We start from the raw sequence: 25,175 nt of genomic DNA, 5'->3' as shown, positions 1-25,175 counted from the left end.
CAATGATTCTTGCTGTGTTATCCACTTCTCCTTTAAAGAAAATACTCTGTAACCATAGCAATACTTTCCCACCCTGGTATTATTTCCCGCTGGCTTGTTCTAGGCTTTTGCACATAGCAACTGCAACAAACCTTGGTCCAAACTATCAACTTCTTGGCAACTCTTGGCAAAACTAGTGTGTCTGTAAACTACTGAGTACACAGCTTTACATTTTCCAAACAATACCTATCTTCTGAATAAACTGAATATTTAAAATCATAACACCACTGTGTGTGATATTCTAGTATCATAAATACTAGACATTGATATTCTAGATGCTATCTTCTAGTTTTATAATTTTCTACAGAGCAATGCATCAATCTCTCCTTAGTTAAAAAGCAACCAGCAGCTTCGTAACATCTCTACTATTTACTGAACTCACAACAAAACCTTGGGGTCACACTTCAAACCATTTTTAACAGAGGTCATGTAGAAGCACACCAGCTATATCTTCTGTGCTCGACCAGTTAAACTTTAGGTTTAGAAACACAGCACCGATTCTGTAAGACCCAAGTTGTATGCTTCAATTTTGACATTAAGCACTGCCACAGCTCATAGAAGTCAAAGTACACACCAAAGGATTCGATGACTATGCTACAGAGACCTGATCTTAGTCAGGTTTAGATTGGATATTAGGAAAAAATTCTTCACAGAAAGAGTTGTCAGGCACTGGAACAGGCTGCCTAGCGAAGTTGTGGAGTCACTATCCCTGAAGTGGTTTAAAAGATGTGTAGATGAGGTTCTTAGGGACATGGCTTAATGCTACAGGTGGGTTATGGTTGGAGTCAATGATCTTGAGGGTCTCTTCCAACCAAAACAATTCTATGATTCTGTGTGTAACTTGTTAATGCTACACACGTAAGCAGCAACAGTAGCATGATTTACATGCATAGTTATTTGTAGAAGGAGTTACTTGTACCAGAAGTACAGCAAGTCCAAGTCAAACAGCCCCAGATTCCTTACAATACTTCACTACTCTTCATCATGTAATGCCATTAAGTTTCTCAAGTCTGAGCTGACTATCAATACTTTTCTCAATTGCTACTTTACTGTAGAATCTATAACTGCAATGTTTTTTCTTTTCCAAAAAAGTAATAGCACATGACGGAACAAGATCCTAAAAAATAAACACTTAAAACTAACAGAGGTTGATTGTGTTGAACATTTAATAGTGTTTTAACTTGCTGAATAATAATCACAGCAAAAGCATTAGTATACTTTGAGATTTATGTGAATTTTGCTACTAATTGAATTATTTTTCATAAGCTGAATAGTAGGGTACAGTCAGTGAATCATGGTGAAGCAGCACAAAGGACATTTGGGGGCAACAGTGATTTAATATGACCATATATTACTGTGCATCCTCTCCCCACACATTCTCACCCCAATAGAGTCAATAGGGCTTTTGCTAATGACTTCCGTGTCAAACTTTTATCCCCACTCTTTATTTGTTCACTGATAGTCCCTTAATATGTTCTCTCTAGGAGTAGTTCCAGAAGAGGAATTAGATACACAGGACAGCTACATTTACAAATCACCTACAGAGAGATATTACCATTGAAGAAAAACCATTTTGTCTCAGTCATGATAATAGAAACAACCAGAGGAAATTGGATAGGTATCATACATGTATACACACACTCCATTTTTTTTTTTAATATATACATAAACACACACACATATATAAAAAACATATCAGATATATGTATCAAACAAATATGCAAATATCCTAATACATTTTCAAGAGCTGGGGAAAATAAAAATGAAAGTTTACTCACTAAGCAAATATCAGCTCCCTAGTTGTTTTTTATTTTTTGAGTCAGAAATGCTACAAAAGAAAACAATGGTAAAAAATAATTTTTATAGGTTGATTACTCCAGGAAGGAGAGGGAAGACAAGAGATTACTCTTCCACACTGTTTTAAATGTTGTGGGGTTGAAGCATACTCTAATTTATGGATGCATCACCTATCCATGCATATGTGATTCCTCCAGAACTATGAGCCAGTTGGGGCAACACACTAGAGGAATATACTCTAGCCAGATGGACCAATATGGCAATACAGGATCACATTCCTGATGAAAAAATAAAATAATAAAATAATAAAATAAATCTTTGTATCACTGTTGCCTGGTTTTGTTTGCTTGGTTTTTGTTTTATTTTCTTAAAAAAGGAGTTAGGTCTGTATGTATACAGAAAATAAAACAAAAGTCTAGATTTGGAAAACAAAAGGAAAAAGTTATATAATTACTTTTATGATAACATCTACAAAAAAGACAAAAGAAAGTTACACTGTGCTGTTTTGGTACTTTGCTAGCAGAGACATAAATTTACAAGTAATCTTCATAAAATTTACTTAGGTTGCTTTAAAAAAAGATAAACATTTGAAATTAGTGTTTCCCATTATTTAGCTATGATCACTAAAAGATTAACAGGAGTACACAAAAGAAACTGTAATTTCATCCCCAGAGAGCCTCAAAATTAAGACTGTTATAACTAGCAGAGTAGAAAAGTGCCCTACCACTGTACAGTAAAATACTACTTTACTTTATTGGCTGTTATGCTTTATTTGTGGGAGGATTTCCAGACAGAATCCTTGAACGATCCAATAACCACTGCAAAACCAAACTGTAAGTGAAAAAAGAGACAACTTCCTTTTTTTCCATAATCAAATAATGTAAAAGATTTATTAATTTCTAATTCAAATAATATCTTTTTTTTTTAATATGTTCATCAAATGCATCACAAAAGCAAACATTACTATGTTTAGTTTTAAGAGGAAACAGTGGGAAATGCCATTTTATCACATCAAGGATTTTCTGAGTGTATCAACTTAATCGGCCTACTAACAACAAATGCAACCACATTTTATTCTAAAATAATCAAACATACTCTTCCTTGCTATAAAAAGCTATTTTTTTGAATGAACACAGTTCGATTACATTTTCTCATATCCTAAAGACACTATTTTCTAGAAGTCACCATTGAAGTGCTGGAGCAGGTCCAGAGAAGGGCAACACGACTGGTGAAGGGACTTGAACAAAAGACCTATGGGGAGAGGCTGAGGGAGCTGGGGTTGTTTAGTCTAGAGAAGAGAAGGCTTAGAGGTGACCTCATCACTCTCTATAACTACCTGAAGGGAAGTTATAGACAGGTGGGGATTGGTCCCTTTTCCCAGGCAGTTAGCAATAGGACAAGGGGGCATGGGCTTAAACTCTACCAGGGGAAATTTAGGCTGGATATTAGAAAGAAATTCTTTACAGAGAGAGTGGTCAGGCGTTGGAATGGCCTGCCCAGGGAGGTGGTGGACTCGCCGTCCCTGGAGGTTTTTAAACTGAGATTGGACATGGCACTTAGTGCCCTGATCTAGTAAACGGACTAGAGTTGGACCAAGGGTTGGACTCGATGATCTCTGAGGTCTTTTCCAACCCAGTCGATTCTGTGATTCTGTGATCCTCATTAAGAAACGTGTGGCATTTTGTTCACTCTTCATTTGATTTACAGAGAGACTTAAAGAGAATAGAGTCACTGACACCAATTTTAAATTTTGAAATGATAACTCAATCCACAAAGCTAAGGGAAATACACTTACTTCCTATACCTTTATGAAGGATTTACAGTATTTTTAAATAATAACTTCTGGCCAAGGTGCTCTTCACCCAGCCACAAGAAATAACTCTGAAAATTTTGCAGGAATTGAAAAAAATAAGTCAGCATTTTTCCACTGGAAAGTCAGGTGAAAACAATGTTTCTTCTAATTTGGTTTCTGTTTATGATAGTTCAGTTTGACATGACTTTAGTAAGACTTCAAAAATGTTGTTAATATTTTAGATACATCTTGTGCCTTTTTTATAGATATGTCCTTAGTTACACTCTTTATCCCTTGCATGGATTTTCCCTGTCTTGTTCTTCATTAATGTCTTTTAGAGGCCTTTAATATTTATCTCTTCTTTCAAGAGGACAACTGCCCAGAGGTCTATCTTTTGGAAGCTATGAAAGTCTTAGCTTTCATCTTTTTGCATTTTTTAAAACTAGCAAATACTCTTTTAGTTGTAATTGTAAAGGCCTCATCACAGTGAGCTTTCAGGCACAATTTAAATGCTGCCCCATAAACTGAGAATCAGTATTGGTTTAATGCTACTTTACTTAAACAATGTTTTTTTCCTTTCCAGTTTGCTGAAGACTCAGAACGCTCTTTCAGAAAATCTGCTGTAACTATTAATAAATCTTGTACAGGGGCAGCAAATGATTCAATAATCACTGCAAAAAATAAAGTAGTGCTAAAGGAATCAAAATGAGAGTGACCTCTGCGATGGACAGCAGGTATTTAGGAAAATCAGTCATTATTCGTTGCTTATAAATCTATTATGTCAAAAAAAAATTCCTTTGTATCCCATTCTTACTAGAAACATGTGAACCAAACCCACAAATAAACCAGCTTTGAAACTTCCAACCCCGAACCTCAGCAGAAGGAAGATACAGCCCTGTTTGGGATGTACACATTAACCATTGTGGATGCAGTGTTCCTATTAGAATGTATTATGACACAGTATCCAAGTTTATCAATCCTGGCCTCAATTCAAATATGCAGTTAGATGCCTTACTGAAGTGCTTTGCTAAACTGAGCCTTTAATGCTATTTAAAACTAACTTAATATAGAAAAGAGCTATAGATTAAGTGACACATCTATTGCCTTTTTGGTTTCAATCATTTCTATTTAAGCACATCGCACTCTGAGGAATATAAAAATTGGGGGGGAGGCAAGTGATTGGGCGGGGGGGGGCGGAATCTCAGTAACCTGTGTTTGGCCTGAAACTAGACCATTCCAGGCCCCAGGCTGTCCAATTCTTCCAGTATCACATAACATATTCAGTAGTTAAGTCTCACTGCCTATCATTCCTTACTTGAGGTTGTGCCTTTTATTGCATTCCTCACATCAAGTCATCTAAAATTGGCTTTGAGTGACCACGCATCTCCTGCAGTTGATTTAGAAATCCAGAAAACAAGACATGCACTAGAATTTGAGCAGTTGGCCCCAAAATGACAGCTTCACACAGGAACTCTGTAGCACAGGCAGCAGTGCCAGAATTCAGCACACTCTCATACCATCTGATGTCTTAGCCATGAGATCCTCCTCTGTCCTTGTCCAATGCCCTATATCACTTACACTTTCCTGCTCTTGTGACAAGAAGAAATTCAGAGATGATATGTTCCCAAAGTATACCACATGCACCATTAGCAGGATGCTGGCTACTTCAAAATGATAAATGAAGGCTGCCCACACAGGCCAGCACCTCCTTTAAAGCACACGGGAAGCTTGTAGGAAGCCAGGACCTGCTGTCACACTGCTGGCTCACTGCAAGTGCACAAAAGAAGGAAACCTCCTACACCTCTAGGGATCTACTAAGGGAGGGCACTAAACATAGGTAAGCCCCAGAAGTTGTTGTTGCCACAGGTGCTGTTGACCAGAAGAGTTGAGCTGCAGGTTGAGCATCTGGCAGGAGCCCCTGCGATGAGGAGGCTGCCAATGGCAGCCAAGTGTCTGCTATAGCTTTGTACAAGCAAACCATCTCATGAATATCTGTGATCACCTCATCTACTACATATTCCCAACTCATCCCATAAACACTATCATTTTGTCACAGGTATGTCTCTTCTGGAAAAAAAAAAAATCACAATACTTACCATTCATTAGAAGATTTTGCACCAACTCATACATCCAAGAATGCAGAACTAAAGAAACACACGCAACCTCAATTTCATTTCATTTGGATGCCTGGCTTTGCCCCCTTAACATGCCTTTTAAAGTGCATTCTGTACATGTAGAGTTTCTTCAACTTTAGGAAAAAAAAAAAAAAAAAAAAAAAACAAAAAAACAACAACCCAGGCAGTCAAATTCCTCTTTGATTCCTTTTTGTGGCAACCTATTGACAACTGCACACCTGAGAGAAAGCATTAGAACATTAACACTCAGCTTTGTTGCTTGAGTCAATCAAGAAACCAAAAATCAGTGTGTGGGTATCAGCTCTGGCAGTGCCCCAGAGCAGGAGAGAAAGAAGAACCCAGGAATCTTGTGTTCCACATAGTGTGCTGGGAACCAGCAGCATCCAACAGCTAATGACTTTCCCCATGGCTGTCCCTCACCTACTGCCATGTTGTCGTCATTACCAAATTGCCTTGGTGTTTCCTTCTCTTATGTTTCCAGCAAGTCCGGTCCTATTTCTTGGCTGGTTTTCTTCTTCTGTTTTACACGTGAATCAGAACTGCAACCAACCTTCACTCGCTCATCTTCCCCTGCTGCACAGTGCTCAGGAGCCTTCTAAGGGCATGTATAACCAGGAGAGGGTCTACCTCATGTGCATTCCATCCTCCACTTGAAATCAATGGGACATGCTGGTGCACTTAGGATTAGAGATGCTAAGACACAGTAGTATGCAAAATACACCCACATACTCAGTCTTTCTTCAATTTCCATTTTTCTACATTTAAAGAGGCTTAGTTCCCTTTATTTTTACCCTATTTACTGCCCCTCTCTGCCAAACAGAAGATATTTCACAATTAAATAACTCCATATTCCCCACCATAAAGATTGGGGTTTTTTTGAGGCAGAACAAAAGAAATAACTTATTCAAGTACTGCACAGTACAGTCCTGGACTCAGGGCAATTAGGTCTGCAGCTGACAAAAGAAAATGACTTCACATCCCAACTGAAGAGAGCACATGGAACAAAATGTAATGCAAGAAAGACACAGCTGAAACCAAAACAAAGACATGCCATTTTTCATAACAATGCAGATGTTAAGATATTGAACATATTTTTAGCATGTACTAGGGAACACAAAAAAAAAAAAAAAAAAAACAAAACAAAACATCTATTGGGAATAGCAGTCCAGATCTACATTGTTCCCCTATTTTTCATAATGTATACAAGTATGATTCTCCCCTTCTATGAATGTAAACATTTAGCTCTGAAACAAACACTTCATTTTTCTAGAAAAATATCAACATGTTAGCTATTTTTAAATAAGTAAGTATACAGAATTTTACCTGTAGCAACCCATTCAACACTCTTCAACTGGTTTTCTGCATTCAGAGGCCTGAATAGTCTGTAGACAGACCTCACCTGTCACAACCATGTCTGAGCTATCACACCCTCACTCCATTTTTAGTTTTGAGTTCTAGTATGCTACATACTTAACACTCAAAACCTCAAAGTAACATAACTCAATTCTAGCACATCTTTTATTTTGAAGTCAATTTAACATTGCAAGAGTTGATCACAGAATGTTCTGAGTTGGAAGGGACCCACAAGGATCATTGAGTCCAACTCCTATCCCTGCACAGGACAACCCCACAGTCCACACCATGTGTCTGAGGGCATTGTCCAGTCTCTTCTTGAACACTGTCAGGCTTGGGGCCGTGACATCTCCCTGGGGAGCCTTTTTTCCTCATGTCCAACCTAAACCTCCCCTGACACATCTTCCTGACATTCCCTTGGGTTCTGTCACTGGTCACCAGAGAGAAGAGCTCAGCACCTGCCCCTCCTTTTCCCCTTGTGAGGAAGCTGTGGCCGTCATGAGATCTCCCCTCAGCCTCCTCCAGTCTGAACAAACCCAGTGACTTTAGCCACTCCTCATATGGCTTCCCCTCTAAACCCTTCTCCTTGTTACTCTTCTTGAAGATTGGGACAACATTTGCCAGCTCCCAGTCAACTGGGACCTTTCCAGATTCCAGAAGCATTGAAAAATCAGAGACACGTTTTGCTATGACATTAGCCATCGCTTTAAGTACCCTTGGATGAATCTCATCAGGCCCCATCAACTTACAGGGGTCTAGCTGGAGCAGCAAATCCCACACAAGTTTGGGATTGATTGGGAGTTTATCATTCTCACAGCCATGGTTCTCTAGCCCAGGGCTATGGGGGTCCCAAAGCCCATCTTCAGTGTTGAAGACCAAGGTAAAGAAAGCATTTGTTTTGTCTATGTCCCTGTTTATGTGGTGACCATCCTCACCAAGTAGTGGGCCAATGTTATTTCTGGTTTGCCTTTTGCCATTAATATATTTTAAAAAGCCCTTTTTATTATCTCTCACAGTACTGTCCAGCTTCAACTCTAATTGATCTTTGGCCACACAAACTTCCTCCCTACAGTGGTGAGCTGCATCTCTCTAGTCCTCCTATGACACTTTAAATTGCTTCAACTGACCGTATGCTAATACTTTTTTTGACGTAGTTCAAGAAGAAGATCCCTACCCATCCAAGCCAGCTTTCTGCCTCACCTGCTTGACTTTGAACATTTTGGAACTGCCTGTTCCTGTGCTTAAAAGCAAAGGAGGTGGTACTTAAAAAGTGACCAGCACTGATGGACCTCAGCACTTCCCTCAGCTATTTCCCAGGGAGCCTAAATAAGTAGTTCTCTGAGCAACCTGAAATTTGCTCTCCTCATATCCAGAGCTGAGGTCTTGCTGGCAGTTTTCCTCCTGTTAGCATAGATTTTGAACCTGGCTGAGACAGCCACCAATCACCACTTTGCCTGCAAGACCCTCACTGTTAGTGAGCAGCAAATCTAGGAAGGCACCTTTTCTGGTTGGTTCCCTTAGTACCTGTACCAAGAAGTTATCACCCAGATGATTTAGGAATCTCCTGCACCTGTTTTTACCAGATGTATGATATTACCAGTTGACATCTCACTCCATAGTTCATTATTATCTCTTCCTGCTACCCTCTTCTCTAGAAATTGAGTTTACCTACAGCTAGGCAATCCACATGTCCTTTGGTTGTGGAGAAACATAACTGCTCCTTTTCATTTGCATGTGACCCAGTCTTCTGCATAGACACCAATAAACTATACCATAAAAGAGGAAGATCCACTATACCATGACATTATATTGCAGTCCCAAGCCACACCAGAGAAGACCTTCTGCCTTGTTTTATGTCACTCTGGTCCATTTCACCTGAACACGCCAAGCACAAGGGACAGCTGCTGTGCATTTGTTTTTGTCCCTTCCCAGCACCCAATGAGGATGTCAGTTTCTTGCTTAGTAACTCTGCTCCTTTTCTCCAAAGGAGGGAAAAAAAAAAGAAAAAAAGCACAAATGCAGGGTGTGAGTGGTTTCTGAATTCCCCCACCCACCCAAAAAATGGTTTTCTAGGGTAAGCAATTTGATAGCCTAGAGGGACAGTAATGGAGTTCCAGTATTCCCATCATAATTTGATTCTCCAGTTTCTAACATTTCCTCAAGAACTGGTGTTCATGGCCACCTGACAACCTGGACCAGCTGAGGAGAACAGACAATACCACCAGCCTCTCAAAACTCTGCTCCACACTCAAAGACGTGAAATGGCATAGCAGTACCAAACATCATGACACTATGCCTCCTGCCCCAACCTCGTGTACATCTTGTGAGACCCCAACATCATCACCTTTCATTTGCATGTGTGGGCTCTGAACATCTTAGCAGCACAAACTCACATGAGCACAACACAGTTTGTGCAAATCCTGGATGCTGCCTTGAGGCAGACTTCCTGAACATACTACACTAGACTTGATCTTAGTCAAAAGGCCAAGAAGCAGATTCACACCACAGTTTGAATCCTCATCTGCCCTCTGGAAAGAAGAGATGACTGCAAGGAATGGGTCATTATTGCTTAGAAAATTCACACTGTTTATAAGCAGCCTCAGTTATCCCCAGCAACAACTCACACATAGACAAGGAAGGGACCCACACAAGTTGTGTTTTATGCCAGTTGTGACAACACATATGCAGGCATAGTGTCTCCTGTGGAACAATATGTAGAGTGACAACAGAGAGGCTGCAGGGAAAACAGTGGCAGTAACGGGCTGCTGTCTCCAAATCCATGGTCTAGATTGAAGAAGCCTTTGGGAAAGAGGATTACACAGACAGTCCTGTCAAGCCACATATAGACTTCAGCAGTTAAACAGCCCTAGTCTAGTTTATACTAGACAGGAATACAGAATATGTTTTTGTATAAAAAATATCTTAAGGCTGAAGCTCTACAGTCCTGTTTATAGGAGTGTAACTTGTTATGGGGATTCACCACACACCAGGAATACTTATTGACTGACAAAGCTGATCATTATTTCAAAACATAAGAGGTTAAAAAAGGGTTTAAGTCGACAAAAAGCACATGTGCAGGGGGAGCTGGACAGCTTTGTAATGACCCTGACTTGTCAGTTGTCTGAAACAGATCAACAGTTCCAAAACTATTCATGCAAAAGGCAACATCTCCTATCACGACATAAGGGTAGAAATGCTCTTTGCATCTCCTCCCAAGTTTGTCAGGCTGCTCTGCTAGGACTTCTAGGACATTGCACAGTTAAGAGGCACTGGTAGCTATTCACCTACCATTGCCATCATCCATGACACAGAGACAGGGGAACATATTAGACTACTTATACAAGAGGTGAAGCTTTGGAAGGCCTGGTTTAGTCTGCCCGAGATTAGTTACAGACTATCAGACATGGGTAGAAAGATCTGCCAAGATCAACCAGGAGGTGAAGGACCTGTGGAAGAGATGAATGCCTGCTTTAATTTAAGATGACATTACATTTCTAAAGTCATTTCAATAAACCAGAACATTAGAATAGAGTTATCTGACCTGTAAGCAGCCCTGAGAAGGTTTTGAAATGCTCCAGAAAGTGGTTCTATAAATACAGAACATAACCTTGGCTTAGCCCAAGGTGTTGTACACCATGGAGTCACTTCATAAGGCAGCATCCCAAAACATAAGTTATATACCAGATATGAACAGAAGGCATGAAATGTCAAACAGGCATTTTAACTCTCACCCCCCCCCAGTCAGGAGACAGACAACAGCAAGTCATCAGGCAAAATGGGGCCTAAATGCCAAGCGCAGCAGCTCTCATCCCTTCACAGTCTCCAGATAAACCTGCTTTTGCAGTCAAGCAGTCAGGCTAGAACCTGTACCGTCTAACAAAGGCACCCCAGCCATGTAACTGTGGGTGGTCAAGGTCACAGAAGGAAGAAAATGACAACAGCCAGTATGGGTGTCCTCTAGTTTAGAAAAGAAAATAATAATAATCTAACTTAACAGAAAGATGGAAACAGATTGCAAAGGGGCAAGGTGTGAACAGGGGAATTCCCAAGAGCTCCTTGAGTTTGTAGAAATAAAAAGTAAAATTTTATAGTCTTTTCCCTGTGTAAGAGGAAAGTACAGTTCAACTTAACTGCAAAGCACAATATTAAGTGTGAGTAAGCATACATGTAGGTGACTAGTTTTTAAATAATTACAACATTCAAGGGTTTAGAGAAGACACAGTTTAGAACTGTTTTTTTACTCTTAAGGCTCATACAGTAGAATCAGTTCTAAAGGAGTGCTGTAAGACTCAGATACTCAGATATATAAGCATACTTATCTCCAATCAGGCCTAGTGCTTCCCCACATTTCCAGCTGCATACACAAATAACACACAGTGAAGGTAAGCTGTAATGCAAATGCAAGGTCATACTCCTAAGAACACAGAAAGCTGGTGCATCTCTGAAACTTGAGACCATAACCTGGACAGCGGCTACTTCCATGGAGGTGTTAGATTACTGAAGAAAGCACTTAATGTGTGCCTTGCAGACAGTGTTACGGCAAAAAAGGCTTTGGGCAATCCCTAGACACCTAACAGAAACAGGCTTGCCAATCTTGCTTTTTCTACGTATGGTGAGATGAATTCTACAATAAACAGACATCTGAACCATAATGCAGGAGGTGTTAAAAATGAAGAAGAAATACAAAAAGCCCCAAGTGATTTAAAGAATAAAAATGAAGTGTCTTCAAGTGGAACTTAAGGATAAGTCTATAAATTAGCAATGAGAATAATATGTTCGAACAAAGCACCAGGCCAAGCCATAGATTCTGTGTCATCCTCTTACGTTTTTGCAAGATATTGAGCACAGCAGAATCATCACTGAGCACATTGCTGTCTGCGTCCTTTGGCATGCCAGTAGGTTTTAAAAAATAGCATAAGGATCTTTGTGGCCTTGAATCTTGTTAGATTCTCAGGGCTATGCTAAAGCTGAGGACTGAAATCTAAAGAAAATATTTACCATTTTAAACAAATAACTCATTTTCTATTTAAAGAAAACCACTTTTAAAGACTAAGCATTATGAGAGCAAAAAGCCCAAGCATTTCCAAATGCCAGGTAAGCATGACAGAAATTTTAAGAAATTATCGAATTTCTATGAAATATTTTGTGCTCATTCTGTAATTGGGGAAAACGCATGTGAATGTCAGTCTCGCCTCCTACCAATTATGACCAAAATATTGCCTTTTACTTCCCATCAGTGACACATGAGTACTGGCACTTTTATTTCAAAATTTGTATGTGAGGACAAAGTGAACATATTAGTAAAAGGTTGTGGTTAGTTAGGTAAACTCCCCATGGTAAATTTAGTTATTTCCTGATCTGACAGCTTAGTAAGACAGGAAAGTCTTCTGCCAGTCTCTGCCTTCTCAACATATGGCAACTCATTTCAAACTGAGATACAAAAAGCTCCCCTTTTGCAATGAAGTAATTAATCACTGTCTGTTAACATTCTTTCCTACTCTTGTGTCACTGTCTAAAAGAATTCCCCACATTCTTCTTCCAAACTTAGACTTTAGGTATAGTATTAAGCAAATTATTAACATCAAATAAACAATTTAATTATATGCCTCACAAGGCCATGCTTCTCTGCACATCTTTGTGTACTTCTGCCACCCTCAATCCCCTTTCAATATATGCAGAAAAATTAACATAGAAAATGAAAACACATGTAGAAATATGGAAAAAAAAAATCTGTAGATTAATAGCAAGGTCAAGAACTGCAAATAGTAAATCCACTCACATTAAAAAAAGAGAAATGCAATGATGTTAATCTATCGTTCAAGTTTTAACAGTAATTTCTACAGTAATTACAAGAGATACAAATAACAGAAATATTACATTCTTACAAATATGAGTTTGGCATTTGTCTTTAAAATACACAAGTATATACATTTGAAGTAAACCTTCTGAATGAGATTAGTTAGACTAATACACTAATATAATGGGAAAGAGAAAATAATGACTTAAGAGAAAGAAAAACAGCAAACAGCAAAGGCTTCATCTCTTCTGTAGTATCTTTTTTATTCTAAAAAATGCATTTCAAAGCAGAGACACCATTTTTTTCTTTAGGTCTCCAAACCTATGCATTGTGAAGCATCATGTATATCCATAGCAGCAAACAATCATTATTGATTTAATAACAGCCTGGAAGCAGACGTTGCGCAACCCCACACACAGGGATAAGGAGGAGGCCTCTGCGGTCTCCAAGGCAGCCTTGGTTCCACAGAAGTCTCAGCTTTTTCCAGAACAAGAACAAAGATGGAGACACACTACAAGAACTAAATTTCTTAAGTTAAAAATCAATTCAGTGACTGGTTGGTAAGAGCACCACATAATATTTTAGCCACCTACCAGCTTCAGAAGTCTGTTTGATTCAGGTATGATAGAAATAAAGTTTTCTACATGGCAAAACAGGACAATTTTTTTACAACTATGATAAAAAGTCATTTCCATATTATGAAGCCAACGACACTAGCCACTAACTGTTTGCAGTCCAGTTATATGTGAGGCACCCTGAGAAAATCCCAGCTAAACTATTTGGATTCTCTAATATCCAGCAGTCACTAAAACCAGAAACACAACACAAGTACTGAAATGCTTGTAGGGTATATTTTGTATCAAGTGCACACAGTTTAAGGCAGTATAAACACCCAGGCCCTATAACCTAACAAAAAGGTGTAATTCTCAACCATTCATCTTATTTCTCCCCTCCAGACACATCCAGCTACCATGGGTATGGACACCTAGTTCCCCACCAGTGGCCATCAGCACCAGCCTTGCTACAGCTGTAGGAATCAGAAAGGAACCTTTGCCCTCCACTTGCAGCGCTGCAACAGCAGCAGAAGGGACACTTCAGCTGGCACCATCTCCAAAAGCTGTGGCTTTCTCTGGAGGTCAATTCAGGAGAAAAAAAAAGCCTAACTTGGAAACCCAGAATTGCCCTAGAAACCCCAATTGTTTTCCATTAGCCAGGGAGGAAACACAGTCAGTACTCCCACTAGACCAAAGACAGACTTTGTGAATGCCCCAAAGTCAAAGCTAATGCCCTTCGACTAATACGCCAGCAGAAAATAACACTGCCTAAAAGAAGGGAAGAAGTCTAGTCTGACAAAGTGGGAACAGAAAATGGGTTTATCAGAGTGGGAGAAAAAAGATGATAATAATGAACATTTCAGTAAAACTAGTTTGAAGGAGATTAACATTCAGTGTCAAAAAATACAGTAAAGGACTCTGCCTTGGAAAAGAAGGAAAGTGCTAGATTTTCAAGGCATCATACAAGTCAAATGCCTTTATCAGTAAATGTGGTGGAAAACTTAAGTGACTCTAAATGGTAACTGTGTAAGCAGCTTTTTAAAATAAGAGAAGCTTCCTTGTAAGGGTCTTAGAGTAATACAGGCTGGTGACAGAAAGTGTAAAAGAACATTTGAGACAACTAGAGCAGGCAACAAAAACAACTATGAACTTTAATAATAAGACAGCAGCATTTCTTTCATCACATAACCAACACAACCGCCACTCAAGGAAAGTCCTGTGCTCTTTAAGAAACGTTTGACTGAGAGACAAAACTTTTTATCAGTTCTGATACACTGCTGTATAAAATAATAAATCAGGGGATTGAAGATCTATAGCATTTTCTGAATCAAATATTTCCCAATTCAAATATGGATAATTAGATGGACGTATTTTGACAGAGCATGATCACTGAAGAATGTCAGGAAAAAAAACAACACACACACAAAAAAAATCAAATAACACACACCAAACAAACACCTCAGCAAGCAGGCAGCAACCAAAATTCAGATTAAAAAAAAAAAGGAATTGTAAAAAGGTTCATTTGACAAAATGACTGTTAAATAGACCTTGTTAATATTATCTGTTTAGGTATTCAGGCATCATGCCTTTTGCCTGGGCTACCTTGTCCCTTTGGTTTTTATTCCCTAGGCCTTTTGATAAGTTTTTGTCACCACCTCTGATTTCATTAGATGTAAAGAACGTGATGGACATGAAATCTAGGCACACATTTCTCTTTCCCACTACACTACTTAACCTCTAGTGCTAGCATCAAAATTCTTGCCCAAGTATCACTGCCCACCAAGGTACTTAATACCTATGCTTTAGATAAAAGCTACATGTTTTTATTTCTAAAACTTCATTTTTTATATCATACCACTTCCCAAAAGCCTCACAACTTCTGCATGTTGGACTCTAAATGTCAAGCTAAAAAGTGACATTTGGCAGAAATTTGAAACACATCCCTGATTTTACCAAATGCTCTCCCCTGAACTGCCCAGTACCTAAAAAAATAAAATTAAGTTAAATTTCACACAATTACACCTAGCTAGTCATTTTTCCTTTTGTAACATCCACATGTAGACCAGGTTCAAACAGAAAGGCAGGTCACAGTTCTGTTCTAAGTGTTTCCACCCTCAGTTGCCACCTACAAGTCATAATCTGTACTGATGAAATTTTAAAAAAGAAAACAAGAAGACTGATGCAGTGGAGGCAGCAATGGACAAGGATTTACACAAGATCATTCAGACAGTGTTCGGCAGATGTCAAGTTTGAGCTGGACACAGCACAGAGTATTACTGGCCATGTTCAGCAGTTAAAAATAAAGAAACATAAATCTGATGAAAAGGCTGAGGAAATATTTTGCCCCAGAACAGCTACTGTCTCTGGATGCTGCAGCTCCTTGAAATCCCACCTTGTTGACGCTGATCCGAACACCAGATAAAATAAAAGGCTCTGATAGAAGCTCCTAGACAATAGCAGACTGGCCCCCAAAGCAGAAGCCAGAGCCCTGCAGTAGATAGATGGGCTCCTAACCTAGGCAGTGGGAAGAGGTAGGTCTCAGAAGGACAATCCAGAGTGCCTAGCCAAAGCTGGAAACAACCCAGGCCTAATCAAGTGTAGACACTGATCTTAAATCCTACCTTAGCCTGGACCCTGTGCTGTAGGCGAGTGCTTTACCTTCACCTGCCATCCAGAACTCGAAATCATCTCTCAAAGTCAGGTCCCTGTGCTCATCGTTTCAGCAGATGGGCAGGTCTCTTTCCAAATGGTCTGAAGGGAAAGATGGTAGGTAGATCAAGAACTTCCCACAGAGGACAACCTTGTGTCTACAGCACAATCACAGTCCAGTCCTGCATCTCTAAAGTCACTAACCTCACCCTCAGGTGAGCAGCTCTGTGCAGCAAGCAGCCTTGCCTTTCACTCAGAAACTGCCCCAAAGAACTGGACCACAGAAAGTTAAAGCAAGTGAAGCCATGACTGGCACTAAGGTGGAAAAAACAGAAAGATTCTTTGGTCTTTGGCTTTTTCCAACAACCTTGTTGCCGGAATACTTTAGATTGAACCCAGTGTACAACAGAGCTTATGAGCTATTTATGGTACAGTCTCAGAGACCAGAAATCATTCAACAGAACACCCATGTTCAAAAGCATCTTCACCACACTCAAGAGGAGCTTACAACTTTTCAAGTTCCTAACTCAACATGCAAATGCCCCCATCAACGAGCATTTGAAATAACATGGTTTAAAAAGTTGCCAGTACCGGCTTGGTCTCTGTAATTGATCTATTCATGTTTATCTGGTGAGGTAAAATGTGTTAAACAGAGTAACCCTCAGAAGGCATTTCTCATCAGAAAACTGATGCAGCACACTACCACTTAGGGTGCTCAGCTTGTTCTGACTGAACAAGAGAAATAAAAACTTCTTTAAAAGCACAAAATTATCAGATTTGGGTCAATGGGGATTCCACTGTTACGTCTGCATCTTTAATATCCTGTTAAATATCCATTCCAATTAGAAGTTATTTGCTCACAGAGTAAAGAGAGGTGATCTTTACAAGTTTCAGGAAACACTGAGATAGTCAAAATTAAACAAAACAAAACTCACACACACACACAAAGGAAAAAAAAAAACACAACAAAAAACCAACAACAGAAAATAAACAAACAAAAAAAAAAAACAAAAAAAACCCACAACAGCCGACTATAACATTTGTGCAATTGGGAAATGATCAAAGGTAAAATCACACAGAAGCAAATAAAAAGCAGAGAAACAAAAATAGGTAGTGTATCTGAAAGGAGAAGCAGCAATCTGCAACAGTTTAAGTCGCCTAAATGAGAGGACTCACAAATTCTTTACATTCCCAGGAACCAGCAGGATGCAAGGCTGTAGGAGGTGATGTCAGAAGTACATCTGTCTCCAGCCACTGGGCTCAGCAGAGATCTGATAAGCTTTTTTGTTTTGGGCTCTGCCTTCCATTTTATTGAAGGTTTCAGCTTTATTTGTGAGCAACACAAACTTCATATAACTGAAATCTGAGTCAAGGACAGCACGTGACTTTCGTTTTGACTTCAAAATTATTATTTTCATTATAGAGTACACGACTACCTGAATTATCAGGAACACCAGGAACCATCCAGATAAAAACTACCAAGTATGATCAACTATTTGTAAGGCATTAGAGAATAATGACAGATCCAGTCACCCTCCCCCTAAAAAAATGAGAAATACACTAAGTTTAGCTGATACTAAAAAGGAAAAAAAAGGTACATATGTATAAGTTTCATAACACTGAAATACACAACCTGTCTTCTCAGAGGATTTTGTATTAGAAAAGTGTAACTGAGTTTCAAAAAAAAAAAAACAAAACCTATAGATATAAGTGTACCCTTCCTGATATAACACTAGAAAAACTATTGCTTGAAAAGTGTGCTTGGCTGGTGCATTCTCTCACCTATTCAAAACTATGCATTATAGTTTATAGTATAGTTTTAAACTGATGTGAAAGTCTAAGCCTTGGATTACATTACTAGTGAACTTCTGATCCATGGCACCTGGTACCAAATTACTTTTAGAAAAATAAAACTAAAACTTACCATAGTCTCTGCTGACCATTTTGGATCAGCACTGCCAGTGGTTCAGCTTCATTACCTAACTACACTAAGTGCCAAACAAAGATGAAAACAAGATTTTGCTTACACTTTTTCTTTGGTATCGTATTCCATTATTGAAAATATAAACGAAAAAAAAAATCTTAGAACTATGTTTTGCTTTTGTTGAACAAATAGGAGAAATCTAAAGATCATTCAAGGACATCATAAAAAATAACTGAGCTAATGAGAAGACTGATTCTTCTCCCATTCTTGAGAAAGAAGTGTGTTTTGGGGGTGCTTGGTGGGGTACATAATTAACCCCATCTTTCAAACAGGCTCTATTGCCTAATCTTCATAATTTAAAAACCTCCATTTGATCTCTTTTTGTATGTTTTATTTCAGAAAAATCTTTGATTTTACAGGTTTTTTTCTTAAACAAAAAAGTATTTTAAACTTATTTTTAATATAGCTCTTGGCTTTGTCAGGCAAGTACAGAAAACTTTGAGGGACAATCTGAACTTTAAGTATAAAACAGGCACTTCAACATGAAACCTTTAAAATGGGTTTAGCTAGTATTGTCTTGCAGTGTATTTTTATCCTAGTACCACTGGAAAGAAAGAGTGACCTACTAAAACATCTAGGAAAATCAGGTCTGATGGTAACATATAGAATGGGTATGTTCAAAGGCCAACTTTGACCTAGGGAGGCCAGTTGTCTTTGTGTCCCTAGTCCATCTGCACCAGCATGGACAGAAAAAGCCTCCTCTAGAGGGTAATTCAGAGCAGGAACTGGCTTGGGGTGCTCTGTGTCACCTATCGGATAAGCTGATTTATTGTTACTGTTACCACAGGAACCCTAGACGACTAATTTTCCTCCGTTAGAACTAACCTAGTGGACACCCCAACATCTAGCCCTTTTATCTCCTCACAGGGGGCAGTGCCATGTTTGTGCTGGTTCTGTACCTCACAGCTGTTGTACTCACACCAGCTTATAAGCCCTGGCACTGGGACGCTCTTCTTTCATTCAGTTTGTTAACTGGTTTGGATGACTGCATAATTCTTGTTCCGTAACTTCTACGTGCTTTTAAAATTCAAATGCTGTTTTCACACCTAATGGTCAAGTCATCCTTTATTCTTAATAATCTTTTTTCCTCAAAGTCCTTACCAGACCAAGCCTAACATAGCTTTAGTCCTTGTATGTTTGGATAGGGAAAGAACCTAGGTGTAATCTCACTATATTTATACAAAAAGAGATTTCATCTTCCATGTGCAAGACTCAAAAAACTGTATTTTTCATTTTATTATACAGGTAACATTTCATTACATGGGTAAGCCTGTCCCTAACTTTTCCAGTTTATTTTTGCATTTAGGTTTTTAATCTGAAGATAAACTGCAAGGAATAACAAATGCTCAACTTGCTTTGAGCAAGCACAGAAGTAAAGCTGAATCGTGACACCACAGAACAAAGAATCTCAACACCCTTTTATAGGTACTAAACTTCACATTCAATGTGGTACAATGAGAACTTGTACAGTCTTCAAAACCAAATTGATTTATTTTTCTTCATTGGTAAATTATTAGGCCCAAGAAAAAAAAAAATGTCCTTCTCAACACATTTTCTTCACCAATAATTCTGTAATGCATCTGGAGTGGCATATGGTCAGCATTTTCTTTAGGGGACTGCAATTTGTCTTCATTTTACATATTAATAACCATATTCTGTCAGACCAAAGATGCACGTATCCCCCATATGATGCCTTCAGCAAAGGCCGAGAGCCAAGGTCTGAAGAAAAGAGCACTAGGACAGGGAAAACTTGCAGGGATGTACCTCAGGGTTCCTCCCCAGCCTTCAAGAACTGGCCTTTGCGTTCTTCTAATCAAGAGGAGATGCTTTTGCACTGAAAGCCCAAAGCCAGATAAACTCCTAGTATATACAGTGTCTCACAGTTAAACTATGCATTATGAGAAAAAAAAAAATACAGCCTCTTACTTGTTCTCAATCTGTCGCTTGATAATTTTATTTGATCCCCTCTGGGTCTTATACTACAAGAGACAGTTAATGAGCATTCCCTGCTCATTTTTTCTATTACACTCCTACATAGATTTTTATCATTTTCATCTTTAGCTATTTCTTTGCCAGGCGGAAGATTCCTAATCTACTTAATTGGGCCTTATCATTATTGCCACCTATTTCTACTTCTATTATGTCTCCTTTTTTTTCCCCCCCTCATGCTTCCTTTAAATATAGGGATCAGAACTGTACCCAGAGGTCAAGACAAAAGCACAGGTGGCTTACAGACTGGCATAACAGACTTCTGTTCTGTTGGCTATTCTTCTCTAGCATTTTGGGTTTTTAACTGGTCCTAAAGATTCAACCAATGCTTGAACTTACCACAGTAAGGTCTCTGCAACACCACTTCTTTTGGTGCTAATAGTTCACAGTAACAGCAGGACTGTTCTCCCTTGCATGCATTACTTGGAATATCAGCAGCAAGCTTCATCCCCAGTTACTAAGCATCACGAGATCCCTCTTTGGCTCTTCATGATTAGCTTTCATTTTTTGCTACACTCGTTAACTTAGAATCACTCTACACTCACTCTTCCAGACCACCAATTTATAGGCTGACTAGTGTTAAAACTGGCACAGATCCATATGAGCAACTCCACCAATGACCTCTGTCCCCTCTGCGAAAACAGGTCATTTATTCCTACCCCATCTTTTAACCAACAGTCTAGGAGAGAACTTTCCTCTTATGTCAGAGCAGTTTCATTTTGCTCAGCACCTTTGATGAGTAGTTCCCAAAAGACTTTCTGAAACCTAAGCATACTGCATCAGCTAGACCACACTTACTCACAACTTCAACAGCGCCTTCAAAGAACTGTACCAGACCTGTGAGGCTGTTCTGACTCTTTCCTGGTATATCAAATTTGTCCATGATCGCCATTAGTTTTCACCATATTTACCAGGAAATCAGCTGGCAGAAACACCAGTCATATCTGCCCTGTTCTTTGCTATAGGCTTTCTGGAAACCTTTTTAAAAACTGGCATCACCTTTGGCACCCTTAACTTCACTGCTACCACAGTAGTATTGTGCTGTTAAACATCACCCTTAACAGTTCAGCAATTTTATTGCAAGAGATCTTCTAGAGGTCTTGGGCACATCTAGAGATGGGAATTTGCTGTAAATACTTTTTTTTTTTTAAGAACAAGATGATAAAAATAAGTCCCAACAGCACTTTGATTTGGAACAGGTGCCTCAAAAGGACCTTGTGTTTCTCTCCCCAGAGAGAAGAGGTTTTCTTTGGGAGCTCCTGCACCATGAACATGAGTATCTCATACTCTTTCAGCTACAGCACAGTCCTATTTGAGCTTTTTTAGATCTTAGTTACCTATTGACCCAATAGCTCTCCTGTTTCTGATGTTTTTGAAAGAGTAGTTATGACAAACTTCTCTGCCTTTTATAAGTCACATACCAGACTTTTATTTGTTTTACTGTATATTTTATGTTTAAATTGCCTGATTTTTGCCTTTATTTTCTTGGGCATAAGTTTTTGAAGGATATCTTCATGTTCCTTACAGCCTGCTCAACCATGGTAATTGCTTTTTTTTTTTTAAAAAAAATCTTTTTTAAAGGTTCAGAGAAGCACTTATTAGAGGACATGCATTCGTTCTGAGTCTCTCCACAATGAATGCAAGCATTTTACTCTTTCAACTGTTCTTCTTACCAGGCTTTTCACAGAAATCCTCAAAGTGTCCTGCTAGCTATGTTCTTTATAGTAGACCTATACTGCCAATAACTTTAGAACTAGGCATTCAGTCCTTCCATCTTATCTTCTAGTCTTCTAGTATTTGCATGGAAACATTTCTATTTTGGTCTGACTGCCTGCTCTTCTGCGCTCCTGTTTAAATTGGATCTAACTTATTCCAGCAGCTCTTCACTGTTTTCTAAATGACTTTCATCAACTTCTGTGCTAAGTACAGCAATGTTAAGGATTTCAGCCCCAGAGGCTGTGTCATCTTGACCTGTGTGTCCTTTCTGCTTATCCTCATGTAAGCTATTGAGATTACAGTGGAGACTGAGGATGCAGAGGTCTTTAACCTTCTACCTAGCAACTCAGATGTTGCTACCAGCACTATCTTGGTAGCCTTTCTGTGCCACCAGCACTTCACCATCTTTTCCAGCATCAAAAGATAGTCTAGACTCCTTTTGTTCTAAGACATCTTGGCATGTAGTTGGAAGGTTCTCCCTTCTTGCATCATAAATCCAGTTAGTAGCCCTCCATTTGGTCAAGTGGACTCCACGATGTCCTCTGTCATCTAGAATTGACACCATGCAATGGCATTCTTAGAGCAAAAGGATACTGTCACCAGTATCCTTTTGCTCTAAGTATCCTATGGAGTCACCATCCAAGAGCAAGGTCTTACATACAGAATGTAATTTCAGGATCATTTCTCCTATACAGTTTTCATGTTCTCCTGCATTAGGACTTCTTGTAGAAGCCCAGTAGCAGCATGCCCAAAGACAGCAGTGGGACCACATGCCTGGAGGTTTACTTTACGCATTTGCTAACTCAGTATACTTTCTTTACACATATGGTTAGTACGTTGAGACATTCACAAGAGTTTACCTCAGTTATAGTAATCTACAATGGGCATCTTGCAGTATCATAGCTATCCCCTTGGTTTAACAGCTGTATTAATACTATTGAGATTAAGGAAATGCTATTCTCTTCCAACTGGAGATCTGGTATCAACTTCCAGCCTGAGAAGCCAGAGTGTCCAAGCTAAATGGCCTCAGACACATTCCTTGTGTTTTATGCTTATGCTCAGAGTATTCCACCTGAAATTTTCACTTTGTGCCTCCCTATCCAGAGACTTTGATTCAGACCATCCTCATCCTCTTGAAAGACAGTCTGCTGATTTTCTAAAAACCTGCCTTTCATACCGGACTGGCTGGTACCTGTTATTTCACAAAATAAACAGATATTATAAAGTAATTTCTCTGTCTTCCATGCAGCATCATTAACCCATGGGCCCAGTACATTCTCCCAGTGCCCACAAACCATTTTGAAGACAATCCTACACAAGTACTAAGGAGTGGGAAAGTTTTTCTTGTGGAAAACCCTGGTATCATTAACAGACATTTCCAATAACTGCCAGGCAATCATGCTTCATAATCTAACAGATTACGGCCATCGTCATGATGGCGTGGAATGACTGATTGTGCAAGCCCTTAAACACAGTTTTCTTAAGACAACAGAACACACAACCAGCCACAACTTCCAGTTCAAAGCAGAAGCACAATACAGTTTTCTAAGATGCAGCATCCGTTGCACTGTTAATGGGAGTGGTACTTACAAATACATCCTGCATCAAATCAAATAGCACTCTATACAATTAAGGTCTGCTGATTGAAAATGGGACCTTACACATTTAGATTCCAAAATTAGATTTCTTACTATGAATTCCACCTTCAGTTACAGAAAGTCTGCTATATTTTATTAGTTATAATGTACATAACTTTCAACACAAAAGAAGTCTTGAGAGTTTCCCACACACTCCTGTATTTATAGCAATGATGATGAAACATTTGTATTTTATTGTAAAGGATAAATTGTAATATACAGTAGAGAGAAATTCAATACTGACTAACTGATTCATAAAACAGGCCTGATTTTTCAGTTAATAGAAGATGGTTCTCCTTCCCTTTCCACAATCAAATCTAATTTAAAGTAACCCAGTGTAGTGCAAATACATTTGATACTTAGTAATCTCCAGTAATGGCAGGGAAACTCATCACAAATTGCTGAATGTTATGAATCATCTTGTGAACACATAACTGCTATACACTGCAAAAGGCACTTTAACAAGTAGTTTCATTCATTTATGTCAATACTTCATAATTAGCACTGAGAAGTGTCTGGAAATTGAACTCTTGAGCATCACACTGCTTAGTTACCAGTTTTCTTTTATTTAATATTTTGAACACTTGATGTAATGGAAGACCCCGTTAAAATTTTGTACCAATGACAAATGACATTTTCATTTTCTCTTCTAAATGTGTTAGCAGCAACTAATGACCTCAACAATGTTCAACAAAGCCATAAGCATATGCTGATCCATACTACATAAACAGTTCAATTGACTTTAAAAAACCTAAATTAATAGCTTTGATAACTCTTGTTCAATAAGAAAAAACTACAGGGCTGTACAGAAATTAATGCTGATGCTTTTTTCTCACCAGCTGCACATGAGTGGGTCCCCACTCAGAAGTAACAGGTGACAAGTGATAACATGATGGCCAGGCAAAGATGGTTAGAAGACCTCTCCCCTGAAGAACAAATCTAGATTTATTCACTTCTTTTATTTTTAATTGAAGTTAAGAACTGCCATAGCTCTTCAGGGTACTCTGTCAAAGGCACATTTTGAAAGCATATAATGGTACCCAAAAGCCCCACTCAGATCAGGGTCTAACTGTTCACTAACAGAGATACAGCTTCTTTACAGAGAACTTGCAGCTCCTGTGCCCAAAGCTATACCTGAAGTATAATTTCCTGAATTTATTTTTAAACAGTGGGTAGAAAAAAATCATTTTGATTTGGATTTCAGAATCTCAAGATTCCAAGATACTACAACTTAATAGCTTATTGGTGACAGCTGTTTACTCATACCTAATGGGATGTACACCCTTAGCCCATTCTGACAGTGGGATAAATCATTCTGTCTGCAACCTACCTTGCAGCTGGGGATAACTAAAACTGTGCCCAATGCCAGTTACTGCAGGGGAGCCAACACAAGGCAGCTTGGTCATCTGTGGGCATTTGTGATATAACTACATAAACTCAGAAGCAATTTAAAGGTTTAGACAAAATGCCTTCTTAGGCTAGACTAAGAACAACCAAATGCAAAAGTATAAATCCATGAACAAACATAGCGATAGTTGGACTTTGACACTTCTTACCAGGATAACTTCCCACTCATCAGTTCTAAAAAAATCCTCAGGCTCCATCTCTGAGTTTGTCCCATCCTTCATGGCTTCCCAGGAATCCTGGAACGCAGACCCACAGACTAATTTCTACAACCTATGCACACTGATGCAAACACAGAAGAAAAGCTTTGCCTCCCTCTAATGTTGCTA

General features: G+C 39.0%; 1 protein-coding gene across 1 annotated transcript in view; it reads right to left on the bottom strand.

The window, feature by feature from the left end:
- Positions 1-25,175, bottom strand: part of LOC110358182 (protein SPT2 homolog) — an 84,498-nt gene that overhangs the window by 56,027 nt on the left and 3,296 nt on the right. The window contains exon 4 of the mRNA XM_065049407.1: positions 1-25,085. This exon is cut by the window's left edge and continues 56,027 nt beyond it. Within this exon, the coding sequence (XP_064905479.1) occupies positions 25,067-25,085 (19 nt within the window). The 3' untranslated portion in view covers positions 1-25,066. The remainder of the gene's footprint in view (positions 25,086-25,175) is intronic.

Source organism: Columba livia, chromosome 1, assembly GCF_036013475.1.
Source record: "Columba livia isolate bColLiv1 breed racing homer chromosome 1, bColLiv1.pat.W.v2, whole genome shotgun sequence".
Taxonomy (NCBI): Eukaryota; Metazoa; Chordata; class Aves; order Columbiformes; family Columbidae; genus Columba; species Columba livia.
This window is presented reverse-complemented; position numbering and strand designations above follow the sequence as displayed.